A 25,912-nucleotide genomic window follows, 5' to 3' on the forward strand; every position below is an offset into this window, starting at 1 on the left:
TGACATTAGCCTCAGCAGATTTATGAAGCTTCAGTAATTAATAGTGAAAACAAACAAAATTACTTGCTGAAGTTTTAAGAGAAAAACTGGAAAGCAATGGATTTCTAATACCATGTTGCAATTTATTTGGAGGTTACATCTGATTAACAGTATCAGTCAATACTGATACTATTATTTTATGACTGATCTGGTTTGCTGGATAGGATGTGGTGTGTCCTTACTACTAAAGCACAACAGAGAAGCATGCTTTGTCCATGTAGTACTGGATTATCATATAACTTGACATGTAGCAAGAACGGGATTTCACCTTCGGATGGTGGGCACCTACCTACATTTAAGCAGTCAAATACAGGCAAAAGCTATGCTGTCATTTTTAATTAATATAATGAACGAAGTCTAAAGAGCTATTCAGCTTAGTAAACATCGGTGTGAATTTGGAATCCCACTCCATCTGACATTAAAGTTTCCAAGGCTGTTACTTTTACAATTCTAGGTCACTTCTACAAATGAGTCTACTACTGAGGTTTCTAAAGACAGCTAGAGTTGATGAAGATCCACAAGCACTGACTGTCAGAAACGCAGAACAGTGAAACACTCTGCTTCCAGTTTTAAATCTAGTACAGCAGGGTTCCATTCATCCTTTCTCTCTGATTGTTCAGAAACTGATGATTTCAATGTTCTACTGCCCCTAGTATCAGAGAAGTTTGGGTATTCAGCCTTATTTTATCCCTGATTCTGATCTGATTCAGACTCTGCAACCAAACAGCTCCGCTCTGGATGTGACGTTTGCAAATGTATGCCTGTTTTCAATCTTTAAACACTTGACCTTGCACACAGCAAGGGCTTATTTTAGAGTTCAGCAGAATTCATCGCCAGTCACTCATGAATTTATTAATGGAAATTACTGACTGTGAAAGGAACTAGTAAGATTTAACAGCTTTGCAACTTCTCCAGCTGAGTGTTAGGGTGCAATGGATATAATTACTTACTGGTTCTCACACTTTCAGACTGTGACTGACTGTATGTCTTCCAGCTGTCACCACTGACCGTTCTGACACTGAACTTATAGAGTCTTCCAGGTCGCAGGCCATAGATGATGCGTACTTTTGATTTGCTGCTGCTGTAGGGATTGAATACTGTGAGGGGATCCTTTGGGAGCCACTGCAACTCAAAATCATCGTAGTCTGTCCAGTCTGGAGGACCCAACCATGTGATTGATAGAGAAGTGTTTGCAACATCAGCGAATGACACAGTGTTAGGAGGGCTGGGTGCTACACAAAGATAAAACAACAACAACAAAAAAGAGACGGATTCTTACCAAATTTTTACACAAGACAAAGAAGATGAAACATCTATTATTTTCTTCATGCATCACAAAATGGTTGATGTTATCCTGTGGACACAGCCAGTTACTGCAACTGTGCTGATGGTGGTTACTTCCAGAGCCATTACGTATTCGTAAGTCTTTGAAAGAAATAGCCGGTCCAGGTGGCAATGCTTGAGCAAGACCAGATGACCTTCAGGGGTCCCTTCCAACCTAAACTATCCTGTGATCCCGTAAAAATTAGTATCGAACAAAATCACACTCAATTGGTTTAATACCATCTAGGATATCCTTTACCTTTTAGATCTTCAGTGACTCTCATAATAAATCCTTCCTCAGAAGATGTCTGTTGTATAGTTGTGAAATGATGTCAATCTGACAGATATGACTAAACAGAAATTTCAAAGCTTTTGGGTCTTACCTGTTCTTCCTTCAGCATTTGCTGTATTGATCAGGTCACCACTGTGAGTCACCACAACCAGAGTGTATTTTCTGCCAGGAACAAGCCCCTGGAAATGCCATTCTTTCAGGTCTTTCCCTTGCAATGACTCTTTCTGTGTCCCATTTGGGTTGTAAAGATTGAATTCATAGAAGTCAACATCTCCTGCTGCTGGACCCCAGGTGAACCACAAACTGTCTGTCATGTTTCTGTTGGATGCCTTGAGATCAACAACTGGAGCTGGTGCTGAAAAAAAGACGGTTGATATTACTTTACAGAGAATATCCTTGTGGAGAAGCAACAAGGCAAAACAGACCTTATCCTTAGTCATAGACATAATGATTTTACACAGTGACGGCCACGTAGCAATCTAGACAGACATCACAGTTGGCCAAAACCCTAGGAAGCATCAGGAAGTATATCTCAACAGTTTGCTTTCTTATTTGGAACTTCCATTGTCGCAAAAAGGGGTGGAAATATTCATAACAGATGGTTTTGCAAATGTTAAGCAGCTTTTTCCTAGTCAGTATCTGGGAACAACCGATTCTGAGGCAGCTGAAGAAAGTCTGCCGCTGTTCAGAAGCAGTGGCACACAGATGTTACTATACAGTGGCTTAGAGGATAAAGAAAGGTTTCACAGAAGTCAGGTCTGCTACAGCTGCTTAGGAAGCTGCTTCCCATGTGTGACTGAGCAAATGCGGAGCTGCAGCGAGAACTCCCCATGGGAAACAGGTTTTATTTCACTGGTAGACTGTCTACTCCATTAATCCTACTTTCTTTGGCTTTTTGCCTTTTTCACTTACAAACTGGTGCTGCTTTTTGGGTGGAAGACAGGTGTTTTCCTTTAAAGCTTATGCATCACACAGTGCGATACCCATCTCCTGACTTCAGTACCCAGGGACTATTGTACAATGCAGATAATAAACTCTTCTGCTACATTTTTCCTTTTGTAAACACATTGCTTAGAATTTTCCCTCTTATCTCTCCAATGCTTTTCATATTTAAGAAAATATTGATAATTCTAACAGTTGCCCTAATCTAGCATGAGCATCACTCTCAGACTAGCTAACTGGCTGCTCCCATGAGCACCACACTGAGACAGATTTTCTTAGATGTCCTTACCTGTCCTCCCAAAGACAGATGACTCGTTAGTGAGGTCTCCACTGTGGGTAACAATCACCATTCGATACATCCTGCCTTGCCGCAAGTTCTGGAACGAACACTGCTGAAGGTGTTGCTCTCCTGAAATCCTGTCATGAAGGGACTTGTCTGGGTTGTATAGGAAGATGTCATATGAATCCAGCTCCCCTTGTGAGGTGGTCCAGCTGAACGACAATTGGTCAGTGGTATTCTCTGTGACCTTCAGATTTGTGACAGCTGCTGGAACTGAAAAGAAGGATAAATGCACGATTAAGTATCAAGGTGTCTATCCACTAAGCTGAACCTTTAATAAAGTAACAGCTCATGCCTGGAATACATTTCAGTTAAGCCACAAGTAGGCAAGTAATGTCAACAGCAACTTTCAGAAACAAGGGAAGAGCGTTTATGAGGTGCCACTGAGTTGCTCCAATACAATGTTTGGATTTCCCACTCGGTCCGTTCTCTGGCCTGTGCTCACACAGAACTGTCTTTTAATTTTGACATGAAGCTTTACTAGAATAAAGACTGCAAGACTTGGCTCTAAGTTTAAAGATGCGTATTCACATCAAAACCTGTGCTAAGAGCTTTGAGACTGTGAATGAGAAACATTAGAACAATCAAGAATTCAGGTCATTTCATAATGGGCAGACTGAGGGAGGTACTTCACTGTTTGGTTTAGTATTCTTACTATGAAACTATGGCCACCTTATTATGCAAACAAATTTCAGATACACATATGAAGCACAAAACAGGAAAAATGACACATAAATATCTGGAGTCTTTCTTACCAAAACATTTCCAGTATCAAGATATACAGATGATTCATGTATTTAATGATATACTGAGGGAACTATAAATAAACCGAGATGTTCTAATTACCTGTTCGTCCAAAAGTTTCTGCTCGTTTACTGAAGAGTCCACCACTGACTGTCAAAATATGTATTTTGTACTTCTTGCCAGCTAACAAATCTTCAAATTTGTGCTGTTTGGCAGTAGCTGGCTCTGATTTGTTGCTCAGGAGGACTCCTTGCTCATTCAAGAGCAGAATGTCGTATCTTTCAGCTACACCAGGAGCTTTCTGCCAGGTTACTAACAAGGAATGACTGCTGTAAGCATGATCGGCTAATAATTCCTGGACAGAGGCCGGAACTAGAAGCAACAATTAAAGGTGAACATTACCAGATGAAATATGGACCATTCAGTACACAATTCTGAGTAATTAATAGAGAGTATCTTTATAAATGTGCACATTCATTCATGAGAAAAGGGACTGGTGTCTGTGCGTGTATTTGCATAAGTAAATAATTCCTAGACACAGATACAGTTACAGAGCATCATGAGTAGCCACGCTGGGCATGAAGTGCAAAATATACACTTAAATTATCATGAAAAGAGGGAGATGGAGCATGACCAAAAACTGACAAACCAAAACAGGTAAGAAAGTTATGTGGAAAAGAACTGAAAAATAAAGAAGTGGTAAATTGGTTCAAAATAGTGGCACAAAATTGAAAACATGAACTAGCCACAGCTGCACAAAAGTCAAGGCCGCAGCAAACATGTTGTTACATAAGAGAGAAGATGGATTTAAAACAAATTGTTCCACTGCTTTTGTGCCCTGACAAGCAGTGTTTTGGGGCATCACATTGTCCAAGCAATCTTGATCATGCAATGAGCACTGCTGGCACACAGTATTTGACTGCAGTGAGTCCTGCAGATGCATGTATTGGATGGATACAGGCACAAGACTGCGTAGGGATGAAATTTCATTCTTCCAACAAAGACACACTTTGGGCTGTGAATCTGAATCCCACACGCATTTACCCAGGTAAAGCTACTCATGTGACAGTTCTCAATGGCATTAATGGAGTCACACCCAAGTAGCTTCTGGGAAGACAATTCTACTTGCTCCTTGTCTCAAAAGAAACGTACTTGTTCTCCCAAAAGCTTCAAAGCTGTTGTGCAAGGCACCACTGTTGGATTGTACCACCACCCGGTACTGCTCCCCAGCTTCCAAATCATGAAATGTGTGCTCAGAGACATCTTTGGGGACACTCCTGGAATCAAGCTGATGGTTTTGCTGAAATATAGTCACTGTGTAGGAATCAACATCTCCACCTCCGGGTGTCCAGCTCACTTTCAGGCTGTCTGTCATACCATTAGGTGAAACATGAATGTTTTTCACTGCGCTTGGAACTGAAAATAAAAAAAAAAGAACACAAAGACACCTGCTCACCAAGTTCCTGGTTCATTTGACTTTTTGAGTCCTATTCTTTTATGACTACAATAAGCACTTCAGAGTACAAAGAGCATTTATGAATACAAGTAATTGCAATCATGGGTAAACACAAGTAAAGCTGAAGATATTTGTGTAGGATTGTGATGCTCCAGCAAAGCAACTCCATGTGTTTACAGCAATAGTAAAGAAACATAAAATACTAAGCAAACAACTGGCATGCATGAGAATAACAGAAACCCTAACACTGACATTTCAATATCCTTAGTACGCAGTAAATCAGATTATCTGCCAACACTCAAATACTGGTGACTGTGACATTGGTTTATTACAGGCAGATCAAATTAGCTGATGCACTAGTGTGGTTTTCAGTGAGACACCCCATGTTCATGACGTGTTACAAGAGCTCAAGTAAGATCACGGTTCAGCCTTGATTTTCTGTGCATCATTTTTCTGCTAGAAAAGTCCCAACACAAGTTCTAAATACCATGTTACTTCTTACTTGTCAGGCCTTCTATGAAGGTAGCACGTTGTGCATCTCCACTGATTGTCAAGACAAGAATTTTGTATAGACGTCCTGGAGTCAGAGCTGTGAACCAACACTCCTCGATGGTGTTCCCAAGGAAAATGGGTGGAAAGATCTTCATATCATTGTAGAGGAGCTGAATCTCATATTTATCAACATCACCCTCAGCCTTTGACCAAGTTACCTGCAGATCTTCTGTGCTTCTGTTGCTAAGAGTCAGTTCCTTCACTGACTCTGGCACTGAAGAGGTGAAAAGAAAGGAAAACTTCTCAGTACTTCTTAAGAGATCATAACAAAATATAGATAACAGCTCTGAGGCCATATTCCTGAGCTAAAACTTTTCATTCAGTTCCTTAGGAAAAGCAATAGATTGCATTTAGTTCAAAGGCTTATTGTCTGTGGTTTGCACCATATACAGCACAGACAGGTCCCATTTCAGAAAAGGGAGCCCAGAATCTATCCTCTTTAAAAAACAAATAAACTCACAAACAAATAATAATGGAGCTGGCACAGAGTTTGCACTGCCAACAGAATTTGAGAAGCATCTTTATGTACAGCAAATGTGGTGCAAAGAGCCCTGAGTAGTGGAGATCTAAGGCAAGCTGTCGATCCAGCTCCATGCTGCGCAGTTTCTGATTCCTGCCAGATACAGGTCAGTTATTCTTGCCCAGCACTGCATCTGTGTTACTAAACTCGATGTCTCAACACGGCTCATTAGCTTACATGTATCACTAGGTCATGACAGTCAGGTTGCACCCAGATACCTACTGGCTCACAACCAGCCACCTTACCACTCATGCCCCATGCTATCCAACAACCCCAGTTCATGGGGTAATTTGGGAAGAGTAAGGTGTACCTTCTCTCTTTTGCACTACCATGACAAGAAAAATCCATGTCTTGTACATTCTGACCTAGCTCAAGCATAAGTCCTAAGCTGATGTGGATGTCTGTACAACTCTGTTTCAGTTTTCCATGTTTCAAGATTTCGCTTTCCAAATACACAGCACAAATCCCTTTTCTTCCACTTTTCTCATGTCTCTAACTTAAATATCTGTCATAAACTCAATACTGCTTTCCATCTTTAGACTGACACAAATTCGAAGAGTCACACTCAAGATTCCTCCTAAGCTAAAATCATACAAAAATTTTAAGAACAAGGTATGGTAAATAAAAGAAAATCCCTAGGTGTCTCAGGATGCTTCTGGGGTATTTACTTACTTGTTCTGCCAAAGACCCTCTCACTGGTCTCATACTTCCCACTCCTAGTGCTGACCGTGACACTGTACTGCCTCCCTGGGACCAGATTAGTGAATACACATTCATTTTCATCCTTTGGGACACTTTTTGTTTGGATGAAATCATTGTTGTTCTTGATGATCACTTCATAACTGTCAAAATATCCAGAGGCATGTAGCCAAGACACCTTCAAGTAGTCACTTCTGGCTGAATTGCTGACAGTAAGTCCTTGAACACCTGAAGGAACTGAAAGAAAAAAAAAAGCACAATTAAAGAAGTTATTACTTTCTGAATCTTTAAGTAAAAGGAGTTGCTGTAGTGGATTATATTCGTGATAATTACCAGACATTTCTGAGGAAGTTGCAAAATGCCCACAACATGGATTTAAGCAATACTCTAACCTTCTAAAATCATAACAGGGCAGTTTTCAGTCTGGTTTACATCATATGTCAATGGTCTGCTTTTCCAATTTTCAGTCCTTGGGAACAACTTTGTCAGTTTTGCTCACAGCAGTGAGTTCCACACGTTGACACTGAATTTGTTTCTCCTCATTTATATGGCTGTCCCTTAAATTTTCACTTATGTCATGAGAAGACTAAAATAGCACTTAGTGCACTAACCTAATAGTCTTTGTAATTTCAACTCTCCTTACCATGCTTCCTTTATTCTTGTGGTTTACAGTGTGAAGTCCCAATCTTCTCAGTCTTTGAGGAAGTTTTTGAAAAGTTTTCCATCATTATGAACACCCTTCTCTGAAATATCTCTATTCTGAGCATTGCATAATCAAAACCAACATGGAAGTAACATGGATGTTACTCATTTATGTGACACCTTATTAACATTTTAGTAGTTAGCTCCTATTCCTTGCTTTCAGCATCTGCATAACTTATCTGGGGGATGCTCTGCAGGATATATTTCAAGAGCCATGCAGAGGAATTAAGAGTGAGAAAATGCACTTGAGACATAACAGATACATGACTCCTGATCATTCACAAGAACTGACATTCAATTTCTGTTCACGCTAAGGTCATTTTGTATGATGTAAAGCAGTAAAAGGGACATAAGAATAAGACAGTCAGTAAAGTTGTAATTTTATGGTTTGACCTTCCAGACCCTACTCATGCATCACAGTTTGGACAGATATTAATATATCACTGATAATGGCTATCCAAAGTTGTTGTGGTGACTGGATTTACTCAAAGGCTCTATTTACCTGTTCGTTCCTGACCGAAGGAATAATTTTCATATTTCCCACTCTTTGTGGTTATCATCACGTTGTAAAGTGTCCCAGGAGTAAGGCTGCTGAAAGAGCACTCACTGAGAGATTTGGAAATGGTGAGAGTCTGAACAATCTGGTCACCGTGCAATAGCGTTACCAAATAACTGTCTACATCTCCAGAAGCTGGTAGCCAAGAAACACTGAGGTAGTCACTGCGACCTGAGTTATTTACTGTTACTCCAGTCACACTGGAAGGAACTGTCCAACAAAAAGGAAAGAAAACAAAACAGAAGAGCTATAATTAGTCAGTTCTTATTGTTGAGAATACCTGGAACGCAACCCTGCAAAATAAGCCACCTGGGACTATGAGGACTAGGGACCTCTGCACTGATTCCCACTCACCCGCAGTCATCTGCTGTTTTGAACACTGAGGGAAGTCTTTGGTGGCACGATCCCAGCACTTCTAATTCCTATTCCACAAGATGAGATAACCTCTGAAAGTGCCATTCATCACTAACAGCAATAACTACTGATGCTTGTTTGAAGTATGAATGTGCTCCATTTACAATGAGTTCTCTGACGCCTAGTGGCCAAAACATGAATGCAATTTGTGTTTCAAGCAACGGAGGTGAGATCAAAGGCTCCACGTGGCCAGAACTTCCAACAGTTTCAGGTACAAAACTATCAACTATTACAGTGGCAGGCTTACACCTTAAGTAACTGCTCTATCTTCAGTGGACTCTGATATATTGAATTGACTTACCTCAGTAGAGGAGCTGGTTGTCAGCTATCATTGTCAAAATTATTAGATTTCATAAAGTACGTAAAAATATGTTCTTTTAGTGTTATTCTTCCCCAATGGTTTTTATTTTTCTTTCTACTTGAAAGTAGTTGTCTTCAAGGAGAACATTGGAACAAACTGCAGAAAGCCTGGCCTTTGCCAACTTCAAATAAAGGGTGGAATTGAACTGTGCTGTCAACTTCTCCCTCTATTTAGTATCCAAAGAACTGCTACCACATTTCACAGATTACTAAACTTACAGAATATGATGCAACAGTAAAATCTATCCCATGCTGCATAGCAGGGCCTCAAAAAGAGTAAGTATCACTGGTGGACATTCTTTAATGTTAGAGAAAAAACAACAACTCATGAGAGACAGATCCAAATTCACCCTACCACCTTCAGGCAGCTAACGTGCATGCCTCAGTAAGGATATACTTACTATATATGCTCTATACTGCTATATAGTCAGTACAACAAGAAAGGCCCTTCCAAGGAACGAGTCACCCACCACAGCTGTACATCACACAGGGCATATTTTTTCTTGGCTACAGAATGGTCCTGCTGTAGAGAGTTCCTACTGTAGGCAGAACAGATAGCTTCATGAAGTAACGTAACCTGAATCTCGATCCACAGCGTGTCTGTGGTTATGCACAGGAAGCATGTAACCCATGTATTTTTGAAGTCCCAGTCCAGTGGCTTAGCTGCAAGATCATTCTCTTTAATAAATTTGCTTCACAAGAATTTAAAAGACTTGCTGGATTATTTCTTTTTTACCTGTCCTCCCCTCTGCAACTGTTTGCCTTGAAGATATCCCCCCGCTGACAGTGGTGACAACAACTGAATAGAGTCCTCCAGGTTTCAGGGGGAAAAAGTGGTATTCATTGGTTTCACTGGGAACAGTTTCATTTTTAATGACAACATTCTCGTGAATCAATAGTACTTGATATGAGTCTACATCTCCCAGTGCTTTTGTCCAGTTGGTGAACAAGCTGTTGGTTGATCCCTGACTTGCCACAGTCAGACCGGTCACTTGGGCTGGCACTGCAAAGCAAAATGTCATTATGTTACTGAAGAGAAACAAAATAAAACAAAACACTCCCCCCCCAAATAACCCAAGTTTAGTCACAGTGAGGAAGTACATTAAAAGAGCTTTCCAATTTGTAGCCAGACTCAACAGGACTAAAAATAACCTGTAGACGGCTTCCTGTCTGATGGGATGTGGTCTATGGGAAACTATGGTACAGAAACATCTTTCAGGCTTCAGCACAGCTTTTCTTGGTCAGACCAAAATGCCTCGAGATCAGAGAACTGGAAGAGGCAGCATGTTAGAAATACCATTAAACAAATGCCATCAATTTAGGAAATCATTTTCTTTTGTGATGATAATTCCAAATACAGACTTTCATTCTCCTCTCCTCTTGCCCTCCTAGTCTCCATCTCTTATTCCTATTAAATGGCAAACCAGTTTGATGAATGTGTCTGACAGTCATCTGTACCTCAGAGAACGGTGTCAGACTAGTTCATCTCAGGGGGTAAAGAGATGGAGGGTTTTGTTTTACTTTTTATGTCAGAATATAGGATAATAGCTTTTCTAGTATCAAAAGATAAATTAATTGTTAAAGAAGCAAAACTTTTATTTACACATAAGCTGGTGAACTCAGGCCAAAAAGGAAAAAGGAAGAACAAAAACAAATATTTAGCAGAAATTCTACTCAAAATAGTTACTTCTTTCTAAGCATAACTGCAATAAGGAGTCCTTTTGTTTTGGAAAATATGATTGCAAGCTTCTTGTTTCTTATCAGCCTTTTTGCACACACAGTACTGGATTAGCTATCATTAACAAAAGCTAGAAAATTAGGCACATCATAGCTGGAAAAAAATGCAAACATTGTCAAATAAACTGGAAACAAAAACCCCCTCTTTTTTTCTAACAGTCACAACATAATGAGATCCACCAAAACACAGAAGTGACAGATTTCTCTGCTAAAGATACTTTTATTGTTATCTCAGGCTTCGTTAAAAGCTGACCAACCTATGTAAGACCTACCTCTGTCATATTTAGAGCATCATTTTGAACATCAAGAGTTTGTCCTACTGAGAAGAAGATTCAGAGGTCTGGAATGCTTATTAAGACCTACATTCAAATTTATTACTGTTCCTCCTTTATCACTTTGAATGTAATGCTGACACGTTACCCCTGCGGGATGAGTTTTCAGGCACTGATTCCTATTAGTGAAGCGATACATTGTAACCTCTATGCTTAAATAGGCCGTCTAAAGGGGTGTTAGGCAGAAGGAAGTGTAACCCCAGCTATTAAATCACATACCAGAGAAATTAACGTTTAAGTCAAACTCTTCAGGAATTGGAAGGAGTTGCAACACTTCAGTAAGGACCACTATCAAGTCATAGGCATAATTAGGTTCATACACCAGCAGCTTGTTTTCTCTTGGGCTTTGCCAGACCAGAGCTGTATTTTAAGACTTTGTTTGCACTGGAAAGTGCATAAGTCAAGCAGAGCAAAGGAACACATATGGTTTAAAACTTGCACACGTGCACAAAATTAGCACCCTGTAGGGGGTGGGAATGGGACTTTACTCGTGTCACAGTCATCATTCTAAGTAACAGATACGGAGTTTGGAATCAGAAGAGCAGAGAGAATCAAAATATCTTTTCAAGGTCACATATGTTTTTTGTCTGTCAACTTTGGAATGTTCCCCCTAAATCAACATTTTCCTTTGTGTTTTCTTTCCAGATGATGCATGCTTTGAATCAAGGAAGTGACTTTCCCTAAGATATGCAGAGAAAATTGTTCTTCTTATATGGAATCTTCTGCTCACGTAGATTGATCTGATATGACATAATATTTCAGAGAGCGATTTTGCCAGAAATTACATATCTATTTTCCCAAAACTTGAAATAAACACTGCAAGATATCTGAGAGTCAGAAATGAGACTAGAAACATAGCTCTTCTGTTGAAGAAGCAAACATAAATCAAAGGGTTTTGATATTTAGACACTGAGTTCATTCAGTTCACTACAAAGCAATCAAAGTGGCTGACACTTAACAGAAGTAAAGATCAAAATAGATCGACGGGACAGTACCTGTTCTTCCTTCCACTGAAGTCCAATTACTTAAAATCCCACTGATGGTAGTGACTGTTGCTGTGTATTTTCTTCCAGGTACCAACTCGGTGAAAGTAAACTCTTTAGCTTCTTTTCCAAGCCCTTTTTTTATGACAGTAAGATCTCTGTCTCCCAGTGAAACCACATAGCTGTCCCATTCTGCAACCGGAGTCACCCACATGACACTAAGCGAAGATTCATTAGCATGCTTTACGCGGAGCTGGAGAACAGGCTCTGGAGCTGCAAACATCACAAGAACATGCCTTTGTAGTAAACACACATGCATATCTCAAGCTGCTGTAAGGAATCAAGCTAGAAATGTAACAGTAACAACGAACAGGAGATTCTTTACCTTTCTCTAGGAAGCCTGTCTTACAAATTCTAGTATTTGTGCTGTTCTTTCAGCAATGGGCTGTGGCAGCAGACTTCAGCAATGGATTACGGATGCAATGCTAAGGTTTAAATTTATGCCAGGATATATATTATAGTGTGAATGAAATTCAGTGAAATCAGTAAGCCTACTCTTGAACTGTGGATGTTAGACAGGGCTATAAAACTTTTGTACCATAAAACACATCTAGGTCAATTTAGCTGTGGCAAACAAGGATGTAAATTACAGGGTCAGAGTGACACTGATTCTACACTGGTTTTTATCTCAGTGAAATTGTGAGAGACTCCAAATTTACAGTTGTATAAAAGAAGAATTTAATCTTTCTGCAGTTAATTTGTGTATGTGTGCATAGATGCATGCACTCACACAGGGCGCTTGTCACCTAACGTAGACCCCTGATCTGATTTTGTCTCCGTTTTACTGAAATCCAACTCATGTCCCAAGAGTGTGGCTGACATAAGAGAAAATTAAATGACAACAGGGACTAATACCTATGTTTCCAGACATGTACATTACATACTTGAATGTGGATTAATCACAGTTGTGACACACTCACTGCAGTATACTGCTTATTGGACCATGTTCTCATCTCTTAGCTGTGCCAGTCAAAAGTAACACAATAAGCTAAATTTATACGTAATTTATATCAAAGTAAGCAAGATGAAAATCTGTCCTGGTTGATCAAGTTGGTGAGAAGTTAGAGAAAACTTCAGTTCTGCAGCTTCTACTGAAGAACTTGTACGTTGTGCAAAATCAACAAAATGAAATCCTCACGGAGCGATAAGTAAAGGCATAGCAGGAAAGGTGGCCACCAGGAAGGATGAGGACGAAGTTGGGTGGTCCCATCTTATCACACATTCTCCCCACACATTCTTATCATACATTCTCAAGGCTCTGCCTTGACGCCTGCCTGACACTCCTTCTCCAAGTCTTCTTGTCCTCCAAGCTGCACTTCTTTTGCGTTTATAAAGCAGAACAATTAACAATTATTTCCTATGTTTAAAGCAAATAGATGTGGCTTTGACCAACATGCTCAAAAAAAAAATCCATTAATGTAATTGCAGCATAAATGGATTTCTTTTGCAAAGGCTGACTTGAACTGACTAACACCATTTTCTTTACGGAGCACAAGGATTAGGATATTATGGAACAGCCAGTCTAACATACACCTTAGCCAGCTTTGGTTAACACTGTTGATACTAATTAGACATCTAGATTTGCAAGGAAAACAATTGGCCACTGATTATACTGGTGAACAATTCAGGAAGCTCTATATTGCTATGTTTAAAGAACTATAGAGGGTGTCTGTAACATACAAATTGTAACTGAAATGTTGTGCATCTAGCATTATGCCTCAGTCTTGACAGAATGGTGATATTTTCCAAACATTTCATTAATGTATTTATCATGAAAATAACTCCTGAACATTTTCACATAAGTGCTAAAATAACTATTTTTGTTGCTTACAAGGGAGCTCTTTTTTAACTCATTAATTGTGACATTTATTTGTAGATTCCCAAGCGCGACATCTTTCCGACTGCCCACAGAGCCACGTTTTGTATTTTCATGCTTCCCAGATAAGCACACTGACCTGTTCTCCCCGTGCAGCTAGCCATGCTCTGCAGATCACCACTCTCCACAATGACCTCCACTTCGTACTGCCTGCCTGGGATGAGGCCCACATCGTGGATGAGGTGCTCGGTTGTGTTCTTTCCTAGGGTGGTGTTGAGCACCAGGACAGAGCGGTTCCAGAGGAGCAGGTGGTACCGCTCCCAGTATCCCGCAGGGGGCAGCCAGTTCACTCGCAGAGTCCTCAGCTGGCCACCTCCACTGGCTTTCAGCTCAGAAACCTTCTGGGGAACTGAAACACAGAGATGGAGAGAGTCTGAAGTGGGGGATTTCTGGCAAGACATAACTGGACAGTGGCAAAACCTGCCTCACGGCACGGCTATTATAGAATTCAGATCAGTTAAAGCAGCCTGAGGGATCTTGTAACAAAGGGAGGTGTTCTTTTTGAAGACATTTTTACTCTTCCCCCTACACGAATCACTCCCTTTTTCACTGTTGGTTTCTGACAGAAGAAATTCTCTTCTTAGTGCAGGGAAAATCTCCGCTGTGCACCGCTAAGATCCATCCTGCAGGTTTCAGTTAGCTTCCCAGCCGTTTTCTGGAGTTTTAGGTATACTTAGAAATTGTACATCAATTTTTTTTTAAAGTTAAGGCCAATATTTCCATCACTGCAGGCCAAACTGTGATCTCAACAACACAAATGAAAAGCCTGACAGCTTCCTCCACAAACACCTTGTATGTCCTAGGCCTCCTACATATAAGGCAAAAAGGTTCAAACTTCAGTTCATTGAAGCATCCACCCAGTCTGTTCCTCCACTTGAAGGGTCCTGAACTTTCTCAGTCTTCCTGCCCTTCTGCTGTAGGTCTCACCGGAATAGGGCTTTGGCAGCCCTGCCTACTGAAGCTTTCCTGATTTTCATGGAATAATTAAATACTAACTACAGCGACCAGAGATTGGCACGATGCAGATCTTTAGCTCAGGATACCTATAACTTAATGTTAAGACACTCCAAGATGACCATCAGAGCCCTGAGACCATCACTAAATATTAATTGTAAACTGCAAGGCTAGAATCATGCTCTCATTCATGCACTGGCTTAGTTATGCTTAATTGCTCGGTACTTAGAAATGATTGAAAGATTTCTAACAGCAGCACAAAATACTTACTAGTTTCATTTCCCACAGGCATAGCTGGATATCAAACCTAAATATCCCACATCCAGAAAATATGAGAGATATGTTTCTATTGCTGAGCGAACGGATAAAAGCAATTAAGCACTTTGTTAGGAATACCATTGTACTTAGTATCAGGTGAAGTATCAGGTAAAGAGTCTACGCCCCTTCAATGTCTATAGACCTGAAAGCCTAGATTTATAAATCTTTCTTTAGACCACTAAGTGTCTGCTGAGGTGTCTCTGTTTTCAAAGCCCTTGGTGTCTATGGAAAAGAAAGGCCAAGGAAAGGAGCTGCACATGATCAGCATCTTTTGAAAAGAGACCTCTACATTCCCAGCTTTGAAAGTACTGGGTCTAGGTCACAAATTTGGGGATTACTGGTTTTAGTGAGAATCTGAAGCTCTTCCTTCAAAGGCAAGTAAAAGTTGATCCAAATGGTCACTAATGATAAGCCAGACAAAAAAAAAAACATACATAAAATTGGTCCTGCTTTGTACTTACTGGACTTCAAGGGCTTCTCAAGTACCATCCCACCACATGCTACTGCACTGAGAATGAGGTAGAAGCTAGACATGTCAAAGATGTTCCTCCCTTTCACAGGGTTGTTTAGTTGTAAATTACAAATATTCTTTGAAATATATACTCTCTCTCACACAAACATTTTATATTTGTTGGCTCTGAGTTTATTAACAACTTATATATGTTTTCTTCATCTACTTATATATTTCTACCATCTAAATTCTACTTGGGTTAGGCTGGTGTGGAGAAGATGACATGTCTCTGTGGCCAGTAGTGCTACAGGAGAAGAAGGCCAGGGTTTCTCTAATTCAGAACTCATACAAGAGATGCCTGAGAGCAAATTACACTTCTGAAAGAAGACAAACAAAATATAACCCAGCTCTACTCAGACTGCCACGTGCCTTCCTTAGTCCATGCTGCTGACAGTAAAAAAAAAGCGGAGACCTAATGTTTTCCTATTTGTAAATTTCTGTCTGGAGCGAGAGATAGTATTAGAACATGTAAAATTACTTAAAAATCCAATAACAATTTGACTATGTGCAGACTTCCCCATAAGGTAACTCATTCTACATACTATGCTGAGTTGAACACAAGGCATGGAATACTGTAGAACAGTTAACAGATTCACCCAACTGTATGATCCCCAAATGCACTATTGTTTCCTGCTCCCAAGGTATGCTGTAGCTGCTTTTGGCTGCCACATTAACTGCTGCCAAGGAGTCAGGAAGGAGTACTCTCAGACCAATACTGAGCTCTTTATCTTATTTTGCCTGGAATTCAAATCATTTTGACTCCTGAAATGATTTTGTACAAGGACAGCACAGGCAAAAATAGCATCGGTTGAAATGTTCTTACTGAAGCAGAAGACTTACATGTCCTGCCATTTGCCGTCTTATCAGTAAACAGTTCACCACTGATTGTGCGGGCAGTAATCTGATAAAGACATCCTGGAGTTAGTTTGTCAAAGTGAGTCTCTGTGACCGTTGGCTGTAAAGTTTTGACTTCTTTAACTGATCTAAGATGAGACAGAGTGATGTTATAGAAATCGACGCTTCCTGAAGGTCTTCTCCACTTAACTTTTAAAGTATCGAAGCTGTCATCATTAGTCACTGTTAAATCTAAGACTTCAGCTGGGGCTAAAAAAAAAGAGAAGAAGAAAGAAAGAGAATAAAACATTTCAACCAAAGTACTTATCTTTGGAATTATAAAAAAAAAAAAAAAAGCTCTCAATTTTCTCTATTTTAAAGTCCTAAACCTGCTTGCATTTTTTTCCACCTGCTTTTCAGAAGCGCAGTTATTTCACAATCCAGAGTAAAAAAGGCCACGGATGATATTTTTAGCCCAAATTACAAACTTTAAGTATCACAAAATCATAGAATCACATAAGTTGGAAAAGACCTCCAAGACCATCTAGACCAACCACCAGTATTTCCCCACTAAACCATGTTCCTTAGTACAACATCTACACAACATCTAGGGACAGTGACTCAACTGCCTCCCTGGGCAGCCTGTTCCAATGCCTGACCACTCTCAGGAAATTTTTCCTAATATCTGAACTGACCCTCCCCTGGTGCAGCTTGAGCCCATTCCCTCTATTCGTATTGCTAGTTGCATGGGAGAAGAGGACAACCCACCTCACCATAACCTCCTTTCAACAGCTGTAGAGAGCTGTAAGGTCTCCCCTGAGCCTCCTCTACTCTAGACTAAACAATCCCAGCTTCCTCAGCTGCTCCCCATAAGACTTGTGCTCCAGACCCCTCAACAGCTTCACTGCCCTCCTCTGAACATGCTCCAAGGCCTCAATGTCTTTCTTGTAGTGAGGGGCTCAAAAGTGAACACAGTACTCAAGGTGCGCCATCACCAGAGCTGAGTACAGGGGGACGATCGCTTCCCTGGTCCTGCTGGCAACACTATTTCTGATACAAGCCAGGATGCCATTGGCCTTCTTGGCCACCTGGACACACTGCTGGCTCATGTTTAGATGAGTGTCAAGCAGCACCCCCAGGTCTGTTTCCTCTACACAGTCTTTCAGACTCTCTGCTCCAAGCCTGTAGTGTTGCCTGGGGTTGTTGTGGCCAAAGTCCAGGACCCAGTATTTGGTCTTGTTGAACCTCATCCCACTGGCCTCAGCCCAGAGATCCAGCCTGTCCAGATCCCTCTGCAGGGTTTTCCTACCCTCAGGCAGATCGACACTTCCTCCCAACTTGGTGTCATCTGCAAACTTACTGAGGTTGCACTCAATCCCCTTGTCCAGGTCATCAATAAAGATATTAAACAGAACAGGCCCCAGTACCAACCCCGAGGGAACACCACTTGTGACCGGTTGCCAGCTGGATTTAACTCCATTCACTACCATTCTCTTGGTCCAGCCCTCCAGCCAGCTCTTCACTCAGCAAAGAGTGTACCTGTCCAAGCCATGGGCTGCAAGTGAGAACTACGGAGTAAAATCTTTTTCAATGCTGTGAAATAATCAGACTACATACTGTCTCAATTCACTAAGAAAGTTGATACAGAAGTTAGATGAACCTATTTCACTTGTGACACCACTCCAGTTGGGCTCAAATTGTTGATAACTTTAAATGTTTGACGGATCTGAATACACTAAGTGGAGCAGAGAAGTCAGCTGTGGACACCTTAAAAGCTAACTTAGCAGCTAACTTTGCTGTAATGATAACTTTGGAAGGTAAATTAGCTCATGGAGTCTGTAACTTCCTCTACAGCCTTTACAGAGAAACACCTGAGAAGGGTTACTCAGCCATTTATTATTCTTAAGTATGTGCTAACATTGCTAGATTGTAATCTTAGCTTCTTGTTCTGTTGTGACAAATTCTGAAATCATACCTGTCCTAACTACTTGAAAAGCAGTGCTCTCCAATTCTGCAGCTTGGGTTATCACAGAGAGGTTGTACAGGTGTCCCGCCGTAAGTCCAGAAAAAGTGTAAGAAGTCAGAAGATTTTCTTGATGACTTTCATGAACTGTGCCATGATTATCAAATAACACCAGCCTGTACAGATCCACGTGCCCGGAGCCAGGAGACCAAGAAGCATGTATACTGTCTGTCTTGACAATAACCTGGATGTTCTTCACAGGGGATGGCACTGTTGGAATAAAAAACCCACACATGCTTAAGGCCCAATGGTCATCTCCACAATTTCAGCAACTTTGAAGAGATTTACTTTTGAAATATGTTGAGCTTCTTTAGGGTTAGTGAAAATCTAACTCCAGATTTATGGCCAAATAGATAATAACAACATTCCTCCATTCCTAGTAAATGCTTTGTTACATTAGTCAGTCATGCTTTCTTCACAGAATCACAGAATTGCAGGGTTTGGAAGGGACCTCAAGAGATCAACAAGTCCAAACCGCCCGACAAAGCTGGTACCCTACAACAGGTCACACAGGTAAGTGTCCAGACGGATCTTGAATATCTCCATAGAAGGAGACTCCACAACCTCTCTAGACAACCTGTTCCAGTGCTCCGTCAGCTTTACTGTAAAGTTCTTCTGCATATTTGTATGGAATTTCCTATGTTCATGTCTATTTATAATCAATAGATATACATACATATATTGCCAGGTAGAAGAATTATACAAATTTGCTTATTTTTAAGCTACAAAATACTGTAAGTGGTTTTACTCAGATGAACTATGGTGAAGGAACTCCTACCAGTAGATCCATTTATGCGAAGTTCTGGGGTACTTTTATTTCCAGCAACTGCAGTGAGGACAATATTGTATTTACTCCCAGGGACTAGGCCAGTAAAAGTTTCTTCAGTTTTTAAAAATCTTCCTGGTATGGAGGCTTCTTGTAGCTTATTATTACTGTGATCAAATACTACTATATTATACAAGTCCACCTTTCCTGGAGAAGGATCCCATTGAACCTGTAAACTTGTCAATGTAGTCTTCTCCTTATTAATTTCAAAACGAGGTGGTGGTAAAGGATCTGTAGTTAAAAACAAACAAACAAAAACAACAGCAATGGAAAAAAAAGAAAAAAGAAGAATGAAAACATAAACCGGTATTTCTTGCATTGGAACTGTGAGAAGCTTTGTATGGTACTAAAAAAAAACCAAACTTCCAAAACCCTCCCTTTTCATCATCATCCTGTCAATGGTTTTCAAAAAGTATTCTCCACTTCTGAACAACAAATTACTGAAACCTGCCTTCAAGAGACTCCTACAGAACTCAGAAATGTTACTTGTGTATATGTGTATATACTCACGCACATACATTCACACTGCTATAGAAAAGTGCTTGCAGTTGCGGATTTAAATCATGAGCCTGAAAATCTGATGATAGTAAAACGATAACAACCGTAAGAAGAAACATCAAAATTAAAAAAAAAAAACCCACAGATTATACTCAATGCCTCAGTATAATACAGTTTTATACATACAACGGTACCACTGGCTTTCACTTCCAAGCTTCCTAGCACTCACACATAAACACTTTATCACTAAATGAGCACAAGGACCACAATTCTTTGTTTTTCATATTATCTTCAATCACTTACAATAGATTAAATATGCTTTTCTGGTGTAGTACTGTTTATAGAAATTTAAGAAAGCCAAGCAGTACATTGGACAAACATTTAAGAAAAAATTGATAATAATAATTTAATAACTTAATTAGAACTATTTCTCAGAAAAACACTCTGTGGTCATTATGTTGTTTGTTAAGCAACTCTCAAGTAAAATCACCTGTAAAATACACTCTAAAGGGATGGCAAACATTGACCAAAAGACTGGTGGTTGTTTGTATTCTCCTGGTATATTTCATCACTTGCAAGATTTCATGCAAATTGAAAGAAACGTACTACATGTTGCTGTGTTAAGACATTGACATCTCTATCTCCCAATAAGGTTCAATAATTGCATAATAAAAAGATACCTTAAAATAACCCAATGCAGAAAAGAGAGTATTCACAAGCCAGGAAGTAAAAGAATAAAGTCTTCCCAACAACTGAACAATTAAATTTGGCTTCGACAGGAGTATGTTCTTCATTATTCTTGCCTAGCAAACAAGGAGTGTAAGGGACATCCATTTTTTGCTGTGGAAATGATATCAGTGACAGGATTTCAGCTATCAGCATCTCCCTGAGAGGAGATGCTTTCAATTATTTAAATGCTAAAGGAGAGCTTTAAATTAGGAAGGAGAAAAAGGGGGAAGGTTAACAAGTAGTCCTGTAAAGGTTGCTGAACAAAGGGTATGGGCTGATGTGCTAGGGTGGGATCAGAATATCAACAATATGGTGATTAAGCAGGGTCACCTGCAGCACTTGCAGGTTAGCACGGATATGTGTACAGTGCACCATTATGGAGTAATACCTCAAACACTTTCTAGGAACACAACATACTGGGTTAAGCATCCTAAGTGGCTGTACACTAAGGTATGCAGTATGGGGAACAGACAAGATGAGTAAGAGATTGGGATCATAGAGATGTGGCTCCCGTGACTGGAGAGTTGTAGTGGAAGCATGTGGGCTCTATAAGAAGGACAGGCAGAGGAGATAAGGAAGGGATATCACCCTCTATGCCAGTTACCAGCTGGAATGCATGGAGCTCTTGCTGGAGGATGGATGGGGAGCCAACTGAGAGCTTATGGGTTAGGATTAGGGGGAGAACAGGGCCAGGCCACATTATAGTGGGGATGTGCTACAAGCCACCAGACCAAGAAGACCAAGTGGATGAGGCTTTCTACAGATAGATAGGAGCAATCTCATGTTCTCAAGTTCTGGTCCTCATGTGGGACCGCCTGGGTATCTATTGGAGGGAAAACACCGCAGGACATAAACAATCCAGGAGGTTCTTGGAATGTGTTAATAGTAATTTCCTTCTACACATGATAGAGGGACCAACAAGGAGAGGTGCTGTGCTGGACCTCATTCACACTAACAAGAAGGGTCTGGTGGAGAATGTGAAGGTCAAGAGCAGCCTTGGCTACAGTAACCATGATATAGCAGAGTTCAAGGTCATCAAGGCATGGGGAAGTGCACACACCAAGCTCGGAACCCTTGACTTCAGGAGAGCAGATTTTGACCTCTTTGGGGATCTGCTTGGTAGAGTCCCATGGAATAAAGCCCTAGAGGGAAAAGAGGCTCAAGAAAGCTGGTTAATATTTAAGGATCAGCTCTTCCAAATTCAAGAGCAATGCATCCCCACAGAGAGGAAGTCAGGCAAAAATGCCAGGAGCCCTGTATGGATGAACAAGAAGTTCATGGACAAACTCAAAGACAAAAATGAAGCAAGGCTGGAAGAAAGGACAGTTAACCTGGGAGGAATACAGAGATATTGTGGGATCAAGTGCACCCTCATCAAGTTTGCAGATGACACCAAGCTGAGTGGTGCAGTTGACACACTAGAGGAAAGGGATGCTATCCAGAGGGACCTGGATAGGCTTGAGAGGTGGGCCCATGCCAACCTCATGAAGTTCAACAAGGCCAAGTGCAAGGTCCTGCATCTGGGTTGGGGCAACCTCAAGCACAGATACAGGTTGGTTGAAGAGTGGCTTGAGAGCAGCCCTGAGGAGAAGGATTTGGGAGTGTCGATTGATGAAAGACTTAACATGAGCCGTTAATGTGCACTTACAGCCCAGAAAGCCAATTGTATCCTGGGTTGCATCAAGAGAAGTGTGACCAGCAGGTCTAGGGAGGTGATTCTACATCTCTACTCTGCTCTCGTGAGACCCCACCTGGAGTACCACATCCAGTTCTGGAGCCCTCAAAGGACATGGAGTCATTGGAGCAGTTCCAGAGGAGGGCCACAAAGATGATCAGAGGGCTGGAGCACCTCCCCTATGAGGACAGGCTAAGAAAGCTCGGGCTGTTCAGCCTGGAGAAGAGAAGGCTCCAAGGAGACCTTATAGCACCTTCCAGTACCTGAAGGGGCCTACAGGAAAGCTGGGGAGATTTTTTTAGAAGGGCAGATAGCAACAGGACAAGGGGAAATGGTTTTAAACTGGAAGAGGGTAGATTTAGACTAGATATCAGGAAGAAATTCTTTACTATGAGGGTGGTGAGACACTGGAACAGGTTGCCCAGTGAGGTTGTGAATGCCTGCTTCCTGGAGGCATTCAAGGCCAGGCTGGATGGGGCTTTGAGCAACCTGGTCTAGAGGGAGGTATCCCTGCCTATAGTAGGGGGGTTGGAACAAGATGATCTTCAGGTCACTTCCAATCCAAACCATAATATGATTCTGTGATTGTCAGATCATCCAGGGAAGGCATAAGGAAAGCTAAAGCCCAAATAGAATTTAATTTGGCCAGGGACGTCGAAGGCAACAAGAGGGGCTTCTACAAGTACATCAGTTACAAAAGGAAGACCAGGGAAAATGTGAGCTCACTATGAAATGAAACTGGAGACCAGGTTACACAGGACAGTGAGAAGGCTGAGGTACTGAATGCGTTCTTTACCTCAGTCCCTACCAGCCAAGTCCCTACCAGTCCGTACTGACTTTAAGGAATCACAGGTCACAGAGACTAGGGTGAACGGCTGAAGCAAGGAAGACTTAAACTTGGTCGAAGAAGATCAGGTCATTTAAGCCAAATGGACATTCTCAAGTTCTCGGGCCCAGACAGGATGCAGCCAGGAGTGCTGAGGGATCTGGCAGATGTGATTGCAAGGCTCTGGCTGAACAGGGAGAAATGCTCAAAGACTAGAGGAAAGCAAATGTCACTCCTATCTTTATGAAGGGCAGGAAGGAGAACATGAGGAATTACAGGTCAGTCAGCCTCACATCAATCCCTGGGAAGGTGATGGAAGAGGTAATCCTGGAAACCATTTCCAGGCACACAGAGGAGAAGAGAGTCATCAGGAGTAGCCAGCATGGATTCATCAAGGGGAAGTCACACTTGACCAACCTGATAGACTTCTATAATGACATGCCTAGTCTGATGGATGAGGGGAGAGAATGGATATTGTCTTCCTGGACTTTAGTAAGACCTTTGACAATGTCCTCCATAAGATCTTCATAAAGAAGATGGTGAAGTATGGGCTGGATGAGCAGATAAGTGAGGCAGATAAAAAACTGGCTGAACACCCAGGCCCAGAGGGTAGTGTTCAGCGGTACGATGACTAGTTAAAAGTCCAGTAATGAGCAAAGTACTCCAGGCATCAGTACTTACCCAGTACTGGGTCCAGACCTGTTCAGCATCTCCATTAATGATCTGTATGATGGCACAGAGTGCACTCTCAGTGAATTTGTAGATGTTGTGAAACTGGAGGGAGTGGCTGACTTGCTGGAGGTTCATGCTGCCATCCTGAGGAACCTCAACAGGTGGAGGAGGCGTGCTCACAAGAATCTCGTGAAGTTTAACAAAAATGTGCAAATACTTGCAACTGAGGAGGAACAAACCCAAGCACCGGTACACACTGGGGGCTATCCAGATGGAAAGCAGCTTTGCAGAAAAGGACCCCAGAGTCCTGCTGGACATCAAGGTGAATATGAATCAGCAATGTGCCCTTGCCACTAAGAAGGCTAATGGTATTCTTGGTTGCATTAGGTAAAATATGGTCAAGAGAGGCGATCCTTCCACTCTACTCAGCATTTGTGAGGCCATGCCTTGAGTACTACGTCCAGTTCTGGGCCACCCAGAAAAAGAAGGACATGGACATAATGGAGAATCCAACGCAGGACCACCAAGATGATTAAGGGACTCAAGCATCTTCAAAAACTGTATAGACATGGTCCTGGGTAATCTGCTCCAGGTGGCCCTGTTAGAGCAGGGAGGTTGGACCTCCAGAGGTGCCTTCCAAACTCAGTCATTCTATCAATCTGTGATCAAGGCTGATAACTGAGGTCTCCATATCCGCAGTGCCTTAAAAACAGATTAAGACCACTTTTTTCCAATGTAGCCATTCCTGCCCTGTTCCCTAACAAGGCAGACGAAAGAGTATGAGATCACCTCCCATTCAAGGAATACAGTGATAGGAATACCATGAGGATAGGAGCCTTTAAGCTGTTCTTCTCCAGAGGTTTCACTGCTTCTTACAAAGCTGTGATGAGAATGTATGATGCAAGGTTTGGGTGGTATGCTCTGTCAAACAAAGCATTTCAGAAGAAAAACACCATGTCCCCTTGAACCTAGATCTCTGCTAAAATCCATATTCCTGCTTTGGACCACAGAGACACTGTTGCTAGGAAAGGGAAAGAAAAAGGAAAGGAAAAAGGAAAAAGGAAAAAGGAAAAAGGAAAAAGGAAAAAGGAAAAAGGAAAAAGGAAAAAGGAAAAAGGAAAAAGGAAAAAGGAAAAAGGATCAAATGAATAAAATAAACAAAGAAAAATAATAACTATCTTCTTTTCTTGAACTCTTTCTTTAAGGCCAAACTACTTCTGCTTAAATCTGAAAAAAAAAAATTAAACTGAAATCAAAAACTGAGCACATCAAAATTCAGGCCAAATAAAACTTCACTCAGTTACAGCAATTGAAACTGGAGGTTTCAATAAAAAGAATCAGGAAATCTTAACAATGGGCTAGAGTACCAGCTCCACCTATAAAACATACTAAGTGACTAAAGACTATTATGTTGGCAAAAGTGAATAGCAGGGACTTGTTGCTTGAAGGCAATTGCTCTAATAGGATAAGGTCAAACTTGGGGAATTTGAAATAAACTCCAGTGCTATATATGGTCAGATGCACAGACAGCTGGAAAAGTTTTAATTTGACCAACAGCCAGAAAACAGTCATGATATAATTGTCAAGAAGTTCAACCCCCTTACTGACAAAGTTAGGATAAGGTTGAATGGTCACTAGACCTGCAAAAGTAATCAACATTGTAATCCACATTATTTGTCACATACTACAAGACACCTCCTACATTTTTAGAAGTGCTTATACTATCCTAATCAATCTGTCTTCCAAGGTGCATTAAGAAAAAAAAAAAGAGTTGCGTGCCTAGAAGGTGAAGTTCAGAAATTCAGACTTTATCTAATCTATCTGGTCCAGAAAACAAAACACTCAGTGCTCTGTACATCCGCTAGAACAAAGGAACAATGAGATTGGGAAGTGCCTGGGCTGAAAGAGCCCTGGATGGAAACAAACACTTAAAAAGCCATTTACATTGTTATACAATTCTTTGCTGGCAACAGTACAACACTGATATATCACAGAAATAAAGTATTTTCAAAGATATTTATGTACTATTTAATACTATATAAATGAATGTCTCTTGGTCTACAAAGTCCAGAAGACTTGATGTTGCCTGAATTACACTGCACCTTAATTTTAACTTCTG

At 41.0% G+C, this 25,912-nt stretch overlaps 1 protein-coding gene across 4 annotated transcripts in view; it reads right to left on the bottom strand.

Annotated features, from left to right (window-relative positions):
* The window catches only part of PTPRB (protein tyrosine phosphatase, receptor type B), a 67,480-nt gene that overhangs the window by 21,511 nt on the left and 20,057 nt on the right, over positions 1-25,912 (bottom strand). For all 4 annotated transcript variants that reach the window (XM_021385163.1, XM_021385164.1, XM_021385166.1 and 1 more), the window contains 14 exons: positions 19,346-19,624; positions 18,520-18,777; positions 16,551-16,814; positions 14,007-14,276; positions 12,004-12,264; positions 9,676-9,942; positions 8,112-8,375; positions 6,881-7,144; positions 5,639-5,902; positions 4,833-5,096; positions 3,783-4,052; positions 2,886-3,149; positions 1,746-2,009; positions 990-1,271 (listed from right to left, as the gene is read on the bottom strand). In XM_021385163.1, the coding sequence (XP_021240838.1) occupies positions 990-1,271; positions 1,746-2,009; positions 2,886-3,149; positions 3,783-4,052; positions 4,833-5,096; positions 5,639-5,902; positions 6,881-7,144; positions 8,112-8,375; positions 9,676-9,942; positions 12,004-12,264; positions 14,007-14,276; positions 16,551-16,814; positions 18,520-18,777; positions 19,346-19,624 (3,735 nt within the window). The remainder of the gene's footprint in view (positions 1-989; positions 1,272-1,745; positions 2,010-2,885; positions 3,150-3,782; positions 4,053-4,832; positions 5,097-5,638; positions 5,903-6,880; positions 7,145-8,111; positions 8,376-9,675; positions 9,943-12,003; positions 12,265-14,006; positions 14,277-16,550; positions 16,815-18,519; positions 18,778-19,345; positions 19,625-25,912) is intronic.

The sequence above is a fragment of the Numida meleagris genome, chromosome 1, assembly GCF_002078875.1.
Source record: "Numida meleagris isolate 19003 breed g44 Domestic line chromosome 1, NumMel1.0, whole genome shotgun sequence".
Taxonomy (NCBI): Eukaryota; Metazoa; Chordata; class Aves; order Galliformes; family Numididae; genus Numida; species Numida meleagris.